Source organism: Gobius niger (assembly GCF_951799975.1).
Source record: "Gobius niger genome assembly, chromosome: 1".
NCBI lineage: Eukaryota > Metazoa > Chordata > Actinopteri > Gobiiformes > Gobiidae > Gobius > Gobius niger.
Genome location: NC_136852.1, coordinates 59,322,018 through 59,339,179, shown reverse-complemented (window position 1 = coordinate 59,339,179; position 17,162 = coordinate 59,322,018). Strand labels below are relative to the sequence as shown.

The following is a 17,162-nucleotide window of genomic DNA, read 5'->3' as shown; positions in this document are numbered from 1 at the left end:
CAACTGTGGGCCAATAAATTCAAGCAAATGTTTGTGATGTGGTTCTGTGTTCCACGTAGTTCTAGTGGGCTGGGCCAACCCAGTCACCTGCTGCTCTGAGGCAGGACATGAATGCACAATCTTATTTAAAGCATTCAGTCAGAGATCATCTGGCCAACTGTTCGATTGCCCTGCATACGTTTCCCACAGGCAGGCGCAGGATGGGGCAAATGCAGAACATTTATTTATCATGGTTTACGTTGCCAAAGAATGGACTATAAAACATTCATGGTTTGGGCTGCTGAAGAAACACATAAAAATTGAACGTGTAGGCTATAATGACAGTAGCTAGTACCATAAAAGACTAAAATGTAAAAAAGTTTATTCTGGATACTGTATATGCCATTGTGCTAAATTTGATGACTGGCCTTAATTAAAAATCATAACTGCTTCAATCAAAATTCTGTACTTTACTTTTTTTCTGTAAAGTGTGGTGTAGTTTGATGTTGCGCTCACATTTTGAATAAAGATTCATATGAAGTGGATTCATGCTTGTATTATTTAAGAAGCCAAATCAAGTAAAAAACCTGAAATATTTTATTGACACTTTGGATGTTAAGTAAGATTTGATAACAGAATACATGTTAAATGTTTTATTATAATAACCATGCTTTGTGTAAGTCGATGTGTATAGTGTCCATCTTCATTTATCTACAGAACAAAAGTTATGGTTTAGTATTGATCAAGATTACAAACTGAAAAGGATTATTGTGCTTCATACCTTCTGTCGCTGTCTGGATCCGAGTTTAGGAATAGCTCGACATATCTTTCACCTGAAAATAACAAAATGGAGATGGTCAAGTGTGTATTTGTTAAGTACAAAATCTGATCATCTTCGTGGCAAACCTATATGCATTCTGTCTCTGGACATGGCAGCCACTGCTTCCTGATGGCAACTAAAGTAAACATCAGCTTCTCCACTTGGTCTTCCATCTGGACCAAACTCAACTAGCACTTTGGTCACCAGCAAAGGGGTGAAGAACTACAGTAAAATGAATATATAAATAATACATCCACACATAAATAATATACACTTGAGAAATGTCTTCTTGGTTTTCACCTTGACAATGTCCTCTCCAGACGCACTAAATGGGAGACCTCTCATATGAACATAATGGGACAGTGGGGCTGAACTCAAATGGGATCCTAAAAAGCAGTTCCTCATTCCATTATTTAAAAATGAAATAATAAAAAGCAGTACAAGTCCAGTCCTATACCATAATACTCACCATGTCTGTTGTGTTGGATAGATTCAGTTCTTGGCGTTGAGCTTTGCTGAAATAAGCTTGTGCGGCGACTCCTACCAGTACGAATTTCATCCTTTCTGCTGGGGAAAACTTCAATGTATCTGCAAGAGATGGACAGGAAATATTTATCACAAGACCATAACAGGGTTTCCACTTTTAAAAGTACCATGGTCAAGATGTTTGCTGATGTCTGTTACCTGTTTCCTATCAGTTCTCGGTGTTTCCTCAGAGCCTCTTCAAAGGCTTGTCTTGATGCAAACTCAACATAAGCTTGTCCAGAGTTTCTCCCTTGGTGATCTGCAACAATTGTTATACCATTCTGCACAATATCTAACCCTAAAAACAGAAAATAGAGAAGTGGCCACTGATGGTTTAATCTCTTTATGCTGCGCTTCACACAGGAAGAGCACGATTTTTGCCCACCTGAAAAAAATTGGAGAATGTCTTCCTCAGATGAGGAATATGGTAAGCCTCTGAGGCGCACAACACAGTTTGAAGAGGCATCATCCACAGCATTTTTCAAGATGGATTCAGCATCACTGTTGGTAACCTCAAACACTAAAAAGGCAAAAATGTTTAAGTGCTTTTTTGGTCCTGAAAAATAAGCCACTTGCTAAAACAACTTTACAAATTTACAACCTTCAACATAGCGAGGACCCAAGTACTGTCTGTGCTTCTCCAGAGCTTTGCTGACGTCATCTTCGTGTTCCACTTCAATAAAGGCTTGTCCAGACGGCTTGCCAGTCAGTCGATTAGTGGTGAGGTGAATCCCTTCCAAACCATTACGAATCCTGCACTCTGGAGCATAAAAGTCATATTGTGAAGCATAGGCAAAACTATTGATAATGTGTAATTTTCACCAGTATTCGATAGTAACAGAATGCATGTATTTCTAATACTCATTTTCAGTAACTGTATTCAGGTTACTGTTTCTTTTGAGGGTTTTGGAATAGAGTTACGGTCTTAAAGGAATAGGCCACCATTTTTAAATACTGAGATATGTTCTTACCTTAGCTGAGATGAGTTGATATGTAGCCGTCTGGTCTTTTTACATTAAACATAGCGATTTTCTAAGTGGATAAAAAGGGGAACTATATTGCGAGGCTTAGTAACATTACAACACCTTACAATATAGTTCCCCTTTTTATTATATTTTTATGTTTAATTTGGTGTGACTATACTTGAACCGTGCAAAGGCTCATGCAACCATATTTAAATAGGGAAAACGTGGAAGAGTTTGGTTGCTTCCAACTTCACCTGTTTGGATCCATAGATGAGAAGAGGAGAGGCTATATGCTAACGCCGTCTGTGCTCTGTTTACGTGACTGAGGGCACGCGTAAAGACCAGACAGCTACGCATCAACTTGTCCAAGCTAAGGTAAGAACATATCTCAGTATTTAAAAACAGTGGCCTATTCCTTTAAATTCAAAGGTATGTATTCTATCATAAAATTTCAGTTTCATATTCATAAAATGAAAAAGAAAAGATCAAAACAGCCGGGTAGACTTTTAGATCTATGTCACTCGAGGCTGTGGGCATTTGCAAAGTGTTTAATTCCTAGTAAACAGTGACTACATTCCTAACAGGCAGTGTAGCAAGTTTAGCTACCTATTATTCTAACATCTACAGATGAAAATTAGCCATTGTAGCTAACTCTGGCATATTTGCATGAGGACATTGAGGACTCATATTAATTAGTATGCACTGTCCCATCTTAAATAAGTATTCAGTGCATACAATACGGTAGTATACTGTACTCTGATAGGACAAAGTAACAGCATTAGTTACAGAATACGTATTCAGTATTCTGTAACTAAATAAATAGAATTTCAAAGTATTCTCTTCAACACTGATTATTACATACAATTTACCGGAAAAAAACTGTGAAAGATCCTGGGGTGTACAAGACCACGGGAGACCTTTCACTTGAATAATGTAAACTTCTTTCCTCTGCAAGACTGAATCACTTTGGTAGTCTGGCAGAGGGGGATACTCATCTTCTACTGGTGACTGTAGGAAATAAAGGATATACATTGTTATATAATATAACTAAACGTTATCCTGGTGACAGACTTTTAAAACAGAATGGTTGGCTAAATAACACATTACACAAATATAGAAAAAATGACATTTGTCATAGGCTACCCACCTTGGTACAGAAATTGAGACTGCTGGTCCTCAGAACAGATTGCGCCACAGAACTTCTAAAACCGACACCTCGAACTGTTGACGACACTGACCTGTGGTGGATAAAACTCCGACCACCAGATAATACATATGAGTTATTTACTCTCGGCAAGGTTATTTGGGCGACTCTGACACTGCGCTGTAATAAACACAGCATTGCTTTACAGGGGCAACTCATGTTCCCAAACGTAGACCTGGGACGCCTGAATTAGATAATCCAATATTTAGTGAAATACAACCCCACTTTTGTTTCACAGCGAATAGAAACTAACTCTTGGGCATAGTGCACTCACGTGTCTCAAGGACAGTCTGAGCTCTGTCGCAGTAGCATCATCCAGCGTTAGCATGAGAGCTAACCGGAAACAGCTCTGTCGTATCTTTTCACGACGTTACTGCAGGCGCTAATTTCACAACTCAAAAGTCAAGAACCGCTAAAAAAAAAAACCCACAGGCCTTGACCTACTACACAAAAGTGATTATTGCGTAATTTACGGTTGTGATAAGATTTTCTCAAAAGCTGAATTTTCTTCTCCCTCTTATTTTGGTATTTTATAGCGATTGGCAATCACACTGAATGCACATTACCGCCACCTGCTGGATCTAAGATTTATCAGCTTCTGTTTTTATTTTATTATGGCAACAGCACCACCTCGCGATTTACTGTAAAAAAAAAAAAGTTAGATAAAGAAATAAAAATTTAGCACAGCTCGCACATTTTCTGTTCGGTTCGGCTTTACCCAAATGCAAATACATACGATACATAATACATAATAAAGGATCAAATATGGTAAGACGACAACAATTGCCATAGAACAACAGCGGGATTGTATTTACCGATGTGTTGGTAGTTGGTATATAAAGGGACAAAGTGATAAAGTGATAGCAGCTGATCTAAGTGTGGACACACCACACAGTGCAATAGAGCAAATTACACCCATGAGTCTGTGCCTAAGTTATGGGTCTTGTTTTTTGTTCATGAGTCTGATGGTGGAGGGGAAAAAACTGTTCTGTTGTGGCGGGATCTTGATAGATTGTAGCCACCTGCCTGAGGGGAGGGGGTGAATAGTCCATGTCCAGGGTGAGAAGGACATTGCAAAATTGATCACCTGGTCTTTCTTTTGAAGGTTAAGTACGTAATAATATATACCTGTTATTTTTTGTAAAGTCCCTCCTTCCCGGATCTCAGCAAATCAGGGTCTAGCATCCTCCCACGTTGACCAATGAGACGAGCTTTTCCTGTGAACCAGCCAGTCAGATCCAGTCAGGAGAGGTGGGGGGAGGAGCTTGATAGTTTACTTTTGAAAATTCTGTTCCTGCTCTCCATAGTTTGCAAACTACCGTGGACGTAACGTGCTCGGTGTAAATGAGGTGTTACTTTAAGAAGGGCTTTCTGGTTAAAGAGGGGAGGGCATCTTTCCTCACTTTGCAAACTTACAGACTATCACTTTAAGGGAACAGGCCACCGTTTTTCCATACCATAATGTTCTTACCTGAGCTTAGACGAGTTGATGTTGATGTCTTTGTGCGTGCCTGTGGAAGAGCTTGGTCGCTTCTAATTTCAACCCGTTTGGAGCTATAGGAATATAGGTACTGGGAGAGGCCAAATGTTAACAGCATCTTTGGTCTTTTTGCATGACTGAGGTCACACAGTTCTTCCATACTGAGATATGTTCTTACCTGAGCTTAGACGAGTTGATACCTGTCTGGTCTTTGTGTGTGCCCGTGGAAGAGCGTGCTAGCTTCCAGCTTCATCCCCGTTTGGAGCTATAGGAATATACTGGGAGAGGCCAAATGCAAACAACTTCTTTGGTCGTTTTGTGTGACTGAGGGCACGCACAAAGACTAGATAGATACAGAAGGCATCTCGTCATAAAAAGGGGCGTGGCCTTGCCGAGGGGGAAAATAGAATCTTTTGTGAAACACAATTTTTCACTCTTTTTAGCCATTTTCTGGTGGAACATGAACTTATTCATCACATTCAAATATAGTCAAGTGTAAATCGGGTCCATATGGATATTTTCTCACAGCAGATTGTTCAGTAGAAGTGAAAAAACGGCAGTTGTAGCTAGCACTAGCTAACCGTTAGGATTAGCCCGATGCTAACATGTAGCATCATGTTAGCATTCTCCGTTTTTTTTATGTATTTATGGGCTGTTGAACCACTTTGAATAATTAGAGAAAGGATTAGAGATAGATTTTGTCAAAATTGTTTTCCCCCTTAACTGTTTTCAAACATGACCATATATGGGCGATTGAAGAGATGCCGTCTGTATCTGCTGACATCATCAGTGACATCATCTGGAGGCAGGAAGTGATCAAGAGAAATACGATTAAACTAATACTAGCGATTGTAACAAGACCAAGAGAAATGACATTTGAGACAATAAAATGAGGTTTATTTGATATTTCCAAAAACAGTTAAACATTTGTTTATAGTTACCATGACAACAGCTCCAATGGAAATGGATAGGAATCTAACTTCCTGCCTCCAGCTAAGCCCCGAATGTTTACAAACAATTAAAGGGTCTATATAGGTACGCATCATATAGCCTACTGTCAATGGTACGCATCAACTCGTCTTCAGTATGTATAAACGGTGGCCTGTTCCTTTAAGGGTTAAAACATGTAGCTATTATTCTAATTGATTTCATGAATGATTTTTGGTACATCATAGCTGTCAATACTGGACTTGCTTGTTGATCATACAAGTAATATGGTCTAACTATTTTTTCTAATCCCATCCAGACCTCAGAGACAGACAAATGTGGATTGTCACGTGACGGCCTCCGTTAGACCTGCAGTGGTCGGCCGTCGGTCGCTATGCGCTGTGTGTGCAGTGCCTCCAGCCTCCGCCAGCGCTCAACATAACGGCAGAGAGCTCCCTCAAAACCGCACGACCACAGATGCAAAACCACCTCGATCAGGGCCGAGCTGATCTCCGCAGATAGGACCTTTGGATAGGAGCACGCACCCGTTACATTTTCTAACCTTTCTGTTTGTTGGCTTAGTAGAAAGCTAGCACTCGTAATGGCGACGGCTGCGGTGTCTGCCCCTGCTGGCTGCGGCCCCAGCCCCGGGCCCGGGACTGAGTTGGTCCGTGGGCAGGCCTTCGACGTGGGACCTCGCTACAGCAACCTCTCCTACATCGGGGAGGGAGCCTACGGGATGGTGTGGTACGTAACAAGTGCTTACTCTTACAAATCTGCTCAGTTGTCGCCGTCATTTCAACAAGTCGGCAGCCAAAGAAAAAAAAAAACATATTCCCGACACGCCGCTTGACCAAACAGCAGCACCAGCACCAAGTCAGTGCTAGTTCGCCACATCCCCAGAGATGTCTTGCATTTTCCCATGTTTATCATGTTTATCCCAACAGTCATGCACAGCAAGAAGTCAAAAGTGAATGAACTACTAGAAGATGTTCAGGCTTCATGCTTTGCTCTGGACACAAGCAGTTTTTGTCACTTAGTCTGTATTAAAAAAAGCAAAAAACAATCTGGGAATCTAGTGTGTGTTTTGGGGATTCCAGGCTGAGACAAGAAACAAGATTTTAAAAAGTAAGACTAGAGAAAATAATCCATCTCAAATGTTATCACAACCATGTAAGAATAAACAATCAATTCCGTTTATCTTTGGGGTCATTGTAGAATTAGAATTATTTAAACAGCTTATTGAGAATTTTAGGTGATGTTTGAAACGTGAAAAGTAATTCATGTTGCCTGCAGTGTGTCTTGCAAGTAGAAAACACACCTATTTCATTCATGTACAAAGTTTTTTTTGTTCATTGCTCTTGTTTTTTTCATGTCATCATCACACAGCATGCTTGTCATACCTGATGATGAGATTTTTTTTATCATAAGATTTCACCAGAATAACCACAAACGTCAATTTCCATTCTGTCATTTGCAAATCTAAATGCAAGAAAGACTAAATGGCTTCTGGTTGAACTCACTTTATTCTTGTTGGGTTGTACCTACGTTCTTGTAGCATAGGCATTTGCAATGGGTGATTCTTCTGCCTCAGGCCTCATGCTTTTATCTTGGTGGTTCTGTTTTTTGAGCATCAGGCTATGATGTGAGGATGTTGTGCACCGTGGAAATCAGACAGTGCTTTGAGGCAGCTTTATTCAGTTTGACTTGAATGTGAACTTCTTGATAAAATTTCCCTCAATTACATATCATTATCACACACAATGAAATGAAATGAAAATAAAATGATATGTGTGACCAGTTTAAAAGGTCGTCATCATCGTAGTTCCTGGTCAATGAAATATTTGCAATATTTGTGTGTTTTAGTTTAATAGATGTGTTCGACTGCTCTGTGTGCAGAACATTCTAGATCGATGCTACTGAACTTCTACTGCTTGTTGGGATAAAAGTAAAAAGCTCTTTCCAAATTGCATCAACCACAAATTATTAATGGTCTTTTTTCTTTTTTTTTAAGTCTGTATTGTGTTTACCTCCCAACACACTTTTAACCTGCTTGGACCTTAAGTGTTTTTTATTCTGTACTTCACAATTACTTTGTATTTACTCAGCTGGAATAATTGTCAATTCAGTGAAAATTTCTGGATTTATTGTCAATATATTTCACTGAAATTTAAAGATATGATGATTCATGTTCTTGGCAGCCTATGAAGAATAACACAGTTTATAGACTATTTAAAAACTCAAAAAAAGTAAAACTCCAGCCTGCCTCATCTTGACCCATCTTGATTCTTTGCCTCTGTTGATGTTCGGCTTCATTCTGCCATGAGCCGTCCTCTTGAAATGCCACCGTGGCGCCCATTTCCATGGCAACCCCTCTGTCTCTGACATCAGTACCACTTCTCTGCAGCCAATAGGAGAAGGAGGGAGAGAATGAGAGCCTTGACACTCAGAAATCCTGTTGTGCAATTCAGGAGGCGATGTAATTTGTGTGATTATAGCGTAGCGACAAGACGAGCGTGATGATGACTCTTGGGTTAGGAAGCATGCAAGACATTCATGCATACAGTACATATCACAGCTTAAATCTGCAGACACATTCATGAACTGGTGCACACAGTAACATCTGCATTAGCGCTTCATATGTGCCTCAAAAATAGTTTGTAACTCGTCCTGAAATAATGATTTCTTTTTGTTTGGAGTACGACAACATGTGACCACAGTGTGCTTGATCAGAATATTGTTTGTCAGCAGTGTTCAAAGTGAAGAGCTTTAGAGTACTGCTGTTTTTGGCTCCTGAAGCAGAGTGTCCGTCATGAACGAGGCAGTCTCTGGTGTAAATCAGAGTAAATTTCCTCTTAATATATTGACAGTTTTTGAGTCAATTATTTTTTTGAATCATCACAACATCTGAAAATAGCTTACTTCTTCTGTTGTTAACAAAATATACATTTAAAAAAGTTTGAAGAACAAACTGAGGTTTGTAATTAATGTGGTGGTATGCGTTCCATCGCATAACCACTTACCTCAGATAGTGTCAATTTTATTCCTCCAACGTCTGAACTCCAGTCCACACCAAACAATGAGCTGTTACTGCCACAACTTTATTTTGCATTGCAATTGCATCAGTTCAAAACCACAAGTTTTAGTTGATGCAATTTTAAAATCTCAAAGACTGCAATTTTTCTGTACATTTTCCTTTGCAAACTGCAATAAGTTTACCTGCTGAGCTAACGCTGTAAGTCCTCTATATGATCTGAAATATGTTTTATTCTTGTTGTTCTGCTTCTTGGCATGCCTAAATGTATTCTGTGATGTATGTGAAATGTATCTTCAGAATCTCAGATGTTAAGTATGGCATCTAATATCATAATCAAAAGTAAAATTTAATAGATTTAAAATGTCTCTCTTGTTGTTCAGTTTGAACAAAAAAGAAATGCTTTTTCCATTGCAGTGCCTCAAACTGAGCTGTTAATACCTCACAATTGTCAGCCTATTGAATCAAAGACATCATGCTGATAATAAGAATAACCATAGAATCAATCACATTTTGATTCAAATCTTTATAATTGTCAAACACTTATTTATGACAATTTATTTACTCAGCAAATATGTGAAATTTGTTGAATTCATACCATTGGTCAGCGGGGTGTGAAGGATGCACAAGTCAAATATTGTTTTAATGCACACTGTTCTTAATGGGTAGCTTTCACCCCCTTGAACTTTGTCATGGCAACAGTGCAGCCCTGTTGCATAACTTCGGCTGCAGTGTGAGGCCTTGTATTCTTGTCTCCTTGGAAACGCAGCCCCCTTTACTTCTGCACTGAGATCTGAGCATGCTCAAACAACTGTACACAAGTCGAAATGGCTAAGGTGACTCCTTGCACCTTGCAAGTGTGTGCATGGGTGCTATCGGTGTGTATAGATAGTTCAGGTAACCGGGCCAAGAGGGTTGTGTTTTATGAGAGACAGTAGCGGAGCCTGGCTCTGCTCTGACTGCTGTCTACTGTACTGCAAAAAGGTCTGGTGAAGTTGCCGATGATGTAAACTCTCATCTTAAGTGACAGACCAAACATACTGCAGTGGATACCATTGTTGATTAGACTTCAGAATAGAACAAGACAAATGTTTCATCTTTACTCTACTTATTTCCCTTTGATATCCTACAAGGTTAGGGGTTCTGCTGTAAGTGCCAGTGGTGTTTACAAGAAGCTCAAAATAGTCACCACTCTTTGTGTGTAAAAGAAAGAAAAAGAATGTCACTTAAAGAAATACTGACATGGCCTAATTGTTGTGATAAATCATGGCTGTGCTATATATTTGTAATCTTGCAGGGGGAAAGCCTTGTAGCTTCTCGCAGCCTGCAGAACTGCGGGTGTAGAACAGTTACACGGAGAAGTGTTTCCTCCCACGCACAGTTTGTGCACACGGATGTCCATGCGCACACGGATAAGCACAAGTGCATTGCTCTTTAAGTGGAAGGAAGGTCACTCATATTTCCTTTGCAGAAGGCGGTCAGTCTTTTGTTTACATTTCAGTCCCTACACATCCATCTCTATAGCAACTCCTTTTCTTATTTTGTCATCGCAAGTGGGCGGTGTTCAGTCAGTCTAGCTCTTTGAAATGTGGATGTGGATTTGGTTTGTGGATGTAAAACGTTTTTCCTAAATCTTCAATCAGAAACATGAGTGTGAAATTAAACATTTCATTAAAACAACTCCTTAGTAATGTATTTGCAAATCTGCTTGTGCAAAACGCAAAACAGTCCAGAGTCGTCGTGAGGTCACATGAACAGTCGCGTACAGTTAAGTACTAGGGCTGCTTTCCCCTCATGTGGAGGAGGCAGCGTCTCAGAAGAGCCAAACAATGCTTCATACTCAGCCTGCATCAATGTTCCCGTATATTCCCGAACAGACATAATGCAATCAAATATCTTTTAATCTTGTGTAATTTAGTTTTAGTAATGTATATTTTCTTTTGATATACATATATTTATATATTTTGTTGTTGTTGTATGTTTCAGTTCTGCATATGACCGAGACAACAAAATTCGTGTTGCCATCAAGAAGATCAGCCCCTTTGAGCATCAAACCTACTGCCAGCGCACACTTCGAGAGATCAAGATCCTCCTGCGCTTCAAACATGAGAACATCATTGGAATCAATGACATCATCCGCACTCCAACTATCGACCAGATGAAGGATGTGTATCCTACAGCCTTATAGCTGGAATGATCTCCAACAATGTTTCTGAGCAAACATTCAAGTCTCTTGATGTGATTCAAATATTATGTTAGTTATCACTAATGTTTAGTTTCTGTTTGATGAGGAGCTTGTTGTTGCATAATAGCCTCCTGTCATCTTGCTTTTAGCAGGGCTTCCATTTACTGCAGCACAGCAGCCATCTGTTAAGTCTTGCACATTATTGTAGTGAACGGAATTCAAAATCTATCTTTTTCTTGTTATTTTAGTTTGTCAATCTATTGAAAATGTCTGAAATCAACAACGATGTGCCTTTTCTGGTGTGGATCCTTAACTCCCCTTGGCAGATATATTGTCCAGGACCTCATGGAAACAGACCTGTACAAGCTTCTCAAAACCCAACACTTGAGCAACGACCACATCTGTTACTTTCTCTACCAGATTTTACGAGGGCTCAAATACATTCACTCTGCCAATGTCTTGCACCGTGACCTGAAGCCTTCCAATCTTTTGCTTAATACCACCTGTGATCTCAAGGTGAACACATTTTTTAGTCTGTGAAGTTTGCATCAGTTTTTAACTTGAAATATTTTTTGTTAATTATCTAGATCTGCGATTTTGGTTTGGCACGTGTGGCTGATCCTGACCACGACCACACTGGATTCCTAACGGAGTATGTCGCGACACGTTGGTACCGAGCTCCTGAGATAATGCTTAACTCCAAGGTACCTATACTGTCAAGGAATACATTTCTGGACACAAACAACATTTTAATCGTTTGTTATTATAACATTTTTAGGGCTATACCAAGTCTATAGACATCTGGTCAGTTGGCTGCATTCTGGCAGAGATGTTATCCAACAGGCCAATTTTTCCAGGAAAGCACTACCTGGATCAGCTTAACCACATCTTGGGTAAAATTACACCACACATCACATTCAAGTAACAATAAATATGCAACTGCTTTATTTGGGCTTTTACAACTTCTTTATTATGCAGTGAGTCGTGATGAGTTGAAGAGTATCGAGTCTCTTGGTGTGGGGGGTTCACAACTCGACTCATGTTCAAATCATGTAATGTGGACGGCAGTAATACACGACTAGTCCCCAGTCGCAGTTAATCAAGCGGGTTTGAATTTTATGGCCAATATTGGACACACAAGAGAAGCGTGGGTGATCTTATTGTGAAGTGAACGCACGGAATGCAGCGGCCAATAACAGAGTGGAATACACACAGAAAATACCTCCCTTTTCATTTCTCCAGTATCATAACAGAGGCACAAACAACAAAGTAATGGCCAGAGAGAGCAAAACATATCACCAACAACAACCACTTTATCCAGCCACAATGCAGCTATTTCTCTCCAATGTGGGCTGAATTCTGTCCATCCATCTTCTTTTCTTATCAAATCCACTGGAAATATGTCACTCTTTACTCTGTCCCACACTCCAGCACAGTATGTGGTGGTAATGTTTAGTCCCACCTGCCATTAAGCAACAAAAAGAAGAAATATGTCCCACGTCTTCGCTTTGTCTGCTTTTAATCACCATTTGAGAGAACTATACACGAGTTCAAGAAGCCTCTTGCTTGCACCATTGAACCACGTTGGACTGACAGTGATCACATGACATTGTTGACCAATCCAGACATCCGTTTTTCTCACGCTAGCAAAAAGTGGCATATCTTTGCTGATCTGGGGTTGTTTTTTTCTTCAAAGTATAAAGATGTATAAAGCAGGAAGAGAGGACAGACCATTTTTAAAAGAGTTAAATTATTACAAAAAAGGGGGGATATACTGGCAATTACTTTGCTCCAAACAGAACACCGAATTAGGTTATATCTTATGTACAGCACTGGCATTTGTAAAAAGTGAGACTTTACTTTGGGCTGAAATTGGCAGGTTTGGCCCTTGGTCTGTTTACATTAAGGAAATTGTCCCTACACCAAGCAAACTTGCGTTGTGGACCCTAATCTCAGTCGTGCAATGTCAACCCATAGATTTTCTTCACAAATTAATTTTAAAACTGAAAAAATCATGTAGTCTTTCGTCTGCTGAAGGTTTGATGATGATGTTGTAAAATGTAGTTACGCTCAATGCCACCAGAGGGCACACTTCCTTCTTTTGTACAGCGGTTACAAGGGCAGCAGAGCAAAAACTAAACTTAACAGAGCAGGGAAGAGAGTTTGGCCATGAACAGGATCAGGACAAGTATGGTGAAGTTGTCTTTACCTTAAAACACTGAGGGGCTTCAGTGAAAGGGTTAAAAATACAGGATACTGCTGTTGGGGTCGATTTTTTTTAAAAGAAAAAGAAATGGACTTGAGTTAATTCTTTTGACAAGCATCGCCAGTTTGAACATTTGCTCCTCATAACCAACTGTTCTCCGCTGTCCCTTCACAACAATAGTAATTTGTATATGCAACCTACACAGCTAGTGTCGCTAAAACTGAAACCTTTTTGATGGGGATATAAAATTATCATGGTTAAATACAAAAATATAGCCTGAGAGTGGGAAGATGAAGAGTAGTCGTGCATAAGTTGTCTTCACTGCAAAATCCTTTAAAAAAAAAATGATTTTCTAAACAATGCATTTACTTTTTACTCAATTTCTTAGGAATTCTTGGCTCTCCTTCTCAAGAAGACCTCAACTGTATCATCAACATTAAAGCCCGGAACTATTTGCTATCTCTGCCATTGCGCTGCAAGGTGCCCTGGAATCGCCTCTTTCCCAATGCTGATCCCAAAGGTTTGAAATGTTGCATTACAGAATATACTTTGTAGAGCCCTCTGCTGTCAACATTGTGTAAAGCTTTTGATGTGACGCTAACACTTTGGCATGTTGCAGCCCTGGACCTGTTGGACAAAATGTTGACTTTTAACCCTCACAAAAGGATTGAGGTGGAGGAGGCTCTAGCACATCCGTATTTGGAACAATACTATGATCCCACAGATGAGGTGTGCACTTCATACATCTTTGACTCAGTGCATAACGTTTTGTCTGTTACCTCATTTCTAACTTGGTTGTGTGAATGTGTGTAGCCTGTTGCTGAAGCACCATTTAAATTTGACATGGAGTTGGATGATCTACCTAAAGAGACACTAAAGGAGTTAATTTTTGAAGAAACTGCACGTTTCCAGCCTGGCTTTAGGTCCTAACACCGGTGAGTTACACACAATACAAACCAGAACTAAAATTACAAGTAATAAATTAGGGGTAATTCTGAAAAGTTATATTCTGGGCGGCAGTGGCTTGGAATTAGAATTTGCGCGAATCCTGGCTGAATCTGATGTTGTTGAGAGGAGCTGTAGTTGCACAATTCCATCAGTTTGCCCCTAGGCAGCTGTGGCTAGAGTTGGCTTACCACCACAGGGTATAGAAATGACAAACTAGCAAAAAATTGTCATGCAACATCGAGTACCTAAAAACCATCCTTCATTACACCTATGCATTATTATTTTTCATTTAACTCTAGTGTTTAAGAGAAGTAAAAGAACATTTGTTTCTTAATTTTCTTTGCATTGTTGTTGTTTTACATTCTTGTTCTATGTTTAATTCTTACAGATGAGTCTGTGAACTGGCTTCTCGATCGCCACCGCTCCTCCCCACCTCCACTACATCCCTGTGACTTTTTTGGTTTTATATTTAATTTACTTCTTTTTATCCGAATCATCTGAATTCCTTGGGTCTCGCTTGTCAAGTTCACTTTGCTCAGGAACGGCGTCAGGACTCAACCAATCAGTCATTTTTTTCTCTTTGACTCTGGAGGTGAAGGGAGGAAGGTGTCATATCACGGCTTACAGCTCTGGGTGGTATTTGTTTTTCGAAGCCAAGATCAGCCCTTGGGTACGTGTGTGTCAAAGGCTATGTGTGACTCTGGCTATTCCCTCTGCACCTTTTTTCATTAGATCAGTAATAAACTAGCTGTTGTGCTGTGGTGATTTTTGAACAAGCGAGTTAAGCTACTGTATCATCTATTTTTAGTTCCTTGTCGCAAAAGATATCTATTTTCTTGTCTGTTAAGCAAAGAAAAACAACTGATTTTATGCAAACAAATCAGAGTTAGCCAGAGACCTCATGGGCCAAAAGCCATCAATTACTGAAGAGTATTCACTCTTCCAAAGTTATGTTTTATCGTCGTTTGTGTTTTTAACTCTTGACACACACAATTCCCCTAACAAATGTATACGTATAAAAACAAAACTACATTTATATTATATTATATTATATATATATATATATATATATATATATATATATATATTACACATACATACACATATGTATATACATATATACACATATGTATATATAATATAATATTATATATAAATATGTATATATAATATGTATATATATATATATATATCATTTTGAGCATCTATTCAAAATATTTTTTTGTATTGACTTCAGCTGTGAAGCAAAGTTAATGGAATACGAAGACAGTGGACAAAAACCAGGCCAATGCCCTGGGTTTTTGCCTTAGCCTTGACAAACTTGTCTGTTTATTTTCTACTTGTGTGTACATTGTGTGAAGTTTCATACAGACAAAAAGTTACTATGTCTGGAGGAAAACATGGCTGTGCCTCCCTTTTGCCCGTTTCATTTCAGTCTTGTTTCCACCTTGTTAGAATAATACTGTGCCCTTTGCATGACTGTTAAAAGCTCTGTATACAAAGACGACAATGTTAAGTGCCACTCAAGCCAGGTCAACTCGTCTTGGAGCGCCTGCGCTCATTTTGTTTTACCTTTCTGGTATATCACTCGTTTCGAATCACACGGTGCTTTTCTCCTCTTTTGCATCATTTCGTCTAAATACAAAAGAGTTCCCTCTATTTTTGAGGATTGCGTGGACATCTTATTGTAAAAGGAGAATAACCATATAGTAATGCCAATTAAAGAACCTTTTTTTTTACTGGAGTAAAACAAAGTAGCTTTGCACATAAATCTATATTTTGTTTAGGGTCAATACCAAGTAAAAGACAGTCGCAGCCAGTCCTGCAAATTGAAGACTGTTTTAGCTAGTATATTTAAAAAAAACATTTCTTCATTATTATTAATGTCATCGATGGCTTCTGTTCAGATCTTTGGTGCACTACTCATTTAGTATTATATCAGTAATTTCTCTGACTTTCTTTTGTAATGTGGCTTTGCAAAAAATATACCGTAACAAAACTCAGCTCAGTACTATGAGATTCAAGCACTTAGTAATAAAATGGTCAAATAGGACCTAATTAAAACATTTTTTTTATTTTTTTCCCCCCCTTCTACAATTTCAATGTCATTATATGTTCCTATTGAACATTTTTCTTTAAACTGTTGGCTCTACATTTTCTGTGGATCTAAGTCAGAGGGGTGGTTTATTCTGTTAGATTTATTTGAATATTTATAGAGCCACATTATAGTACGGTTTAAATGTAATTGCTAATAGTCCTTTGAAAATGGTTCAAATTACTGTTGAAATCTTGTAATTATGTAAATTCACATTTTGCACAAAACTGAAAATATAATGAATATACTGTATGTACATTTCAGAGTTATACTATAAATCCTTACGTTGGCCTTCAAAGCTTATCCATATTTTTGGATTTGACTAATTGTGTTCAACAAGTGACTATGGACTAACTGGCTAATGCAATTTTGAATTTAGCCCAGTTGAACATTAGTGTTAACTACACTCGTATTGCACGTTTTAAACCGGGCCTAATGGCTATGCACTGAGGATTACCTCATGATGCCATTTTTGACCAAAATGTAATTTTTGCAAAAATGACTCTTCTCTCATAAAGTTCCTCTTTGAGGTTTCGCATTTTTGTAGTGTCTCTAGTACTTCTCATCTTTGCGATACAGTGCGCCTGCCTGTCACATGAGTTTGAAATGCACTTACAGCAGTAGGGACTTGTAATCCGAGGTGCCTGCCGGGACTTGTCTTCTCTGTAGATACTTTTTCCTTGTTCAGTGAGAGATGTATGGGCACTGGAAACCTGGGATTAGTGTATTAAGCTTTTGCTGACTCTATGTGCAACCTGTCTGTTTGTGCCTTTTTGACAGTCTTGATATCCAAG

The 17,162-nt window shown here is 39.0% G+C and overlaps 2 protein-coding genes across 3 annotated transcripts in view; one reads left to right on the top strand and one right to left on the bottom strand.

Annotated features, from left to right (window-relative positions):
* The window catches only part of grsf1 (G-rich RNA sequence binding factor 1), a 121,137-nt gene extending 117,113 nt beyond the window's left edge, over window positions 1-4,024 (bottom strand). Inside the window, exons 1-10 of one of the 2 annotated variants that reach the window (XM_079577252.1) lie at window positions 3,437-4,024; window positions 3,159-3,297; window positions 1,926-2,084; window positions 1,710-1,844; window positions 1,484-1,622; window positions 1,269-1,387; window positions 1,100-1,185; window positions 886-1,021; window positions 761-812; window positions 664-690 (exon numbers count right to left, since the gene is read on the bottom strand). In XM_079577252.1, the coding sequence (XP_079433378.1) occupies window positions 687-690; window positions 761-812; window positions 886-1,021; window positions 1,100-1,185; window positions 1,269-1,387; window positions 1,484-1,622; window positions 1,710-1,844; window positions 1,926-2,084; window positions 3,159-3,297; window positions 3,437-3,652 (1,185 nt within the window). In that variant the 5' untranslated portion in view covers window positions 3,653-4,024 and the 3' untranslated portion in view covers window positions 664-686. Of the gene's footprint in view, window positions 1-618; window positions 691-760; window positions 813-885; window positions 1,022-1,099; window positions 1,186-1,268; window positions 1,388-1,483; window positions 1,623-1,709; window positions 1,845-1,925; window positions 2,085-3,158; window positions 3,298-3,436 lie in introns of those variants that run through there. The other variant, XM_079577251.1, reaches the window with a different exon arrangement.
* Window positions 4,025-6,268: 2,244 nt separating this feature from the next.
* Window positions 6,269-14,278, top strand: mapk1 (mitogen-activated protein kinase 1). Its single transcript, XM_079558844.1, has 8 exons — window positions 6,269-6,647; window positions 10,921-11,103; window positions 11,446-11,635; window positions 11,707-11,823; window positions 11,898-12,012; window positions 13,714-13,845; window positions 13,945-14,054; window positions 14,139-14,278. Exons 1-8 carry the CDS (start codon window positions 6,502-6,504, stop codon window positions 14,253-14,255), a joined length of 1,110 nt encoding a protein of 369 aa, XP_079414970.1. The 5' UTR covers window positions 6,269-6,501; the 3' UTR covers window positions 14,256-14,278.
* Window positions 14,279-17,162: the final 2,884 nt, after the last annotated feature.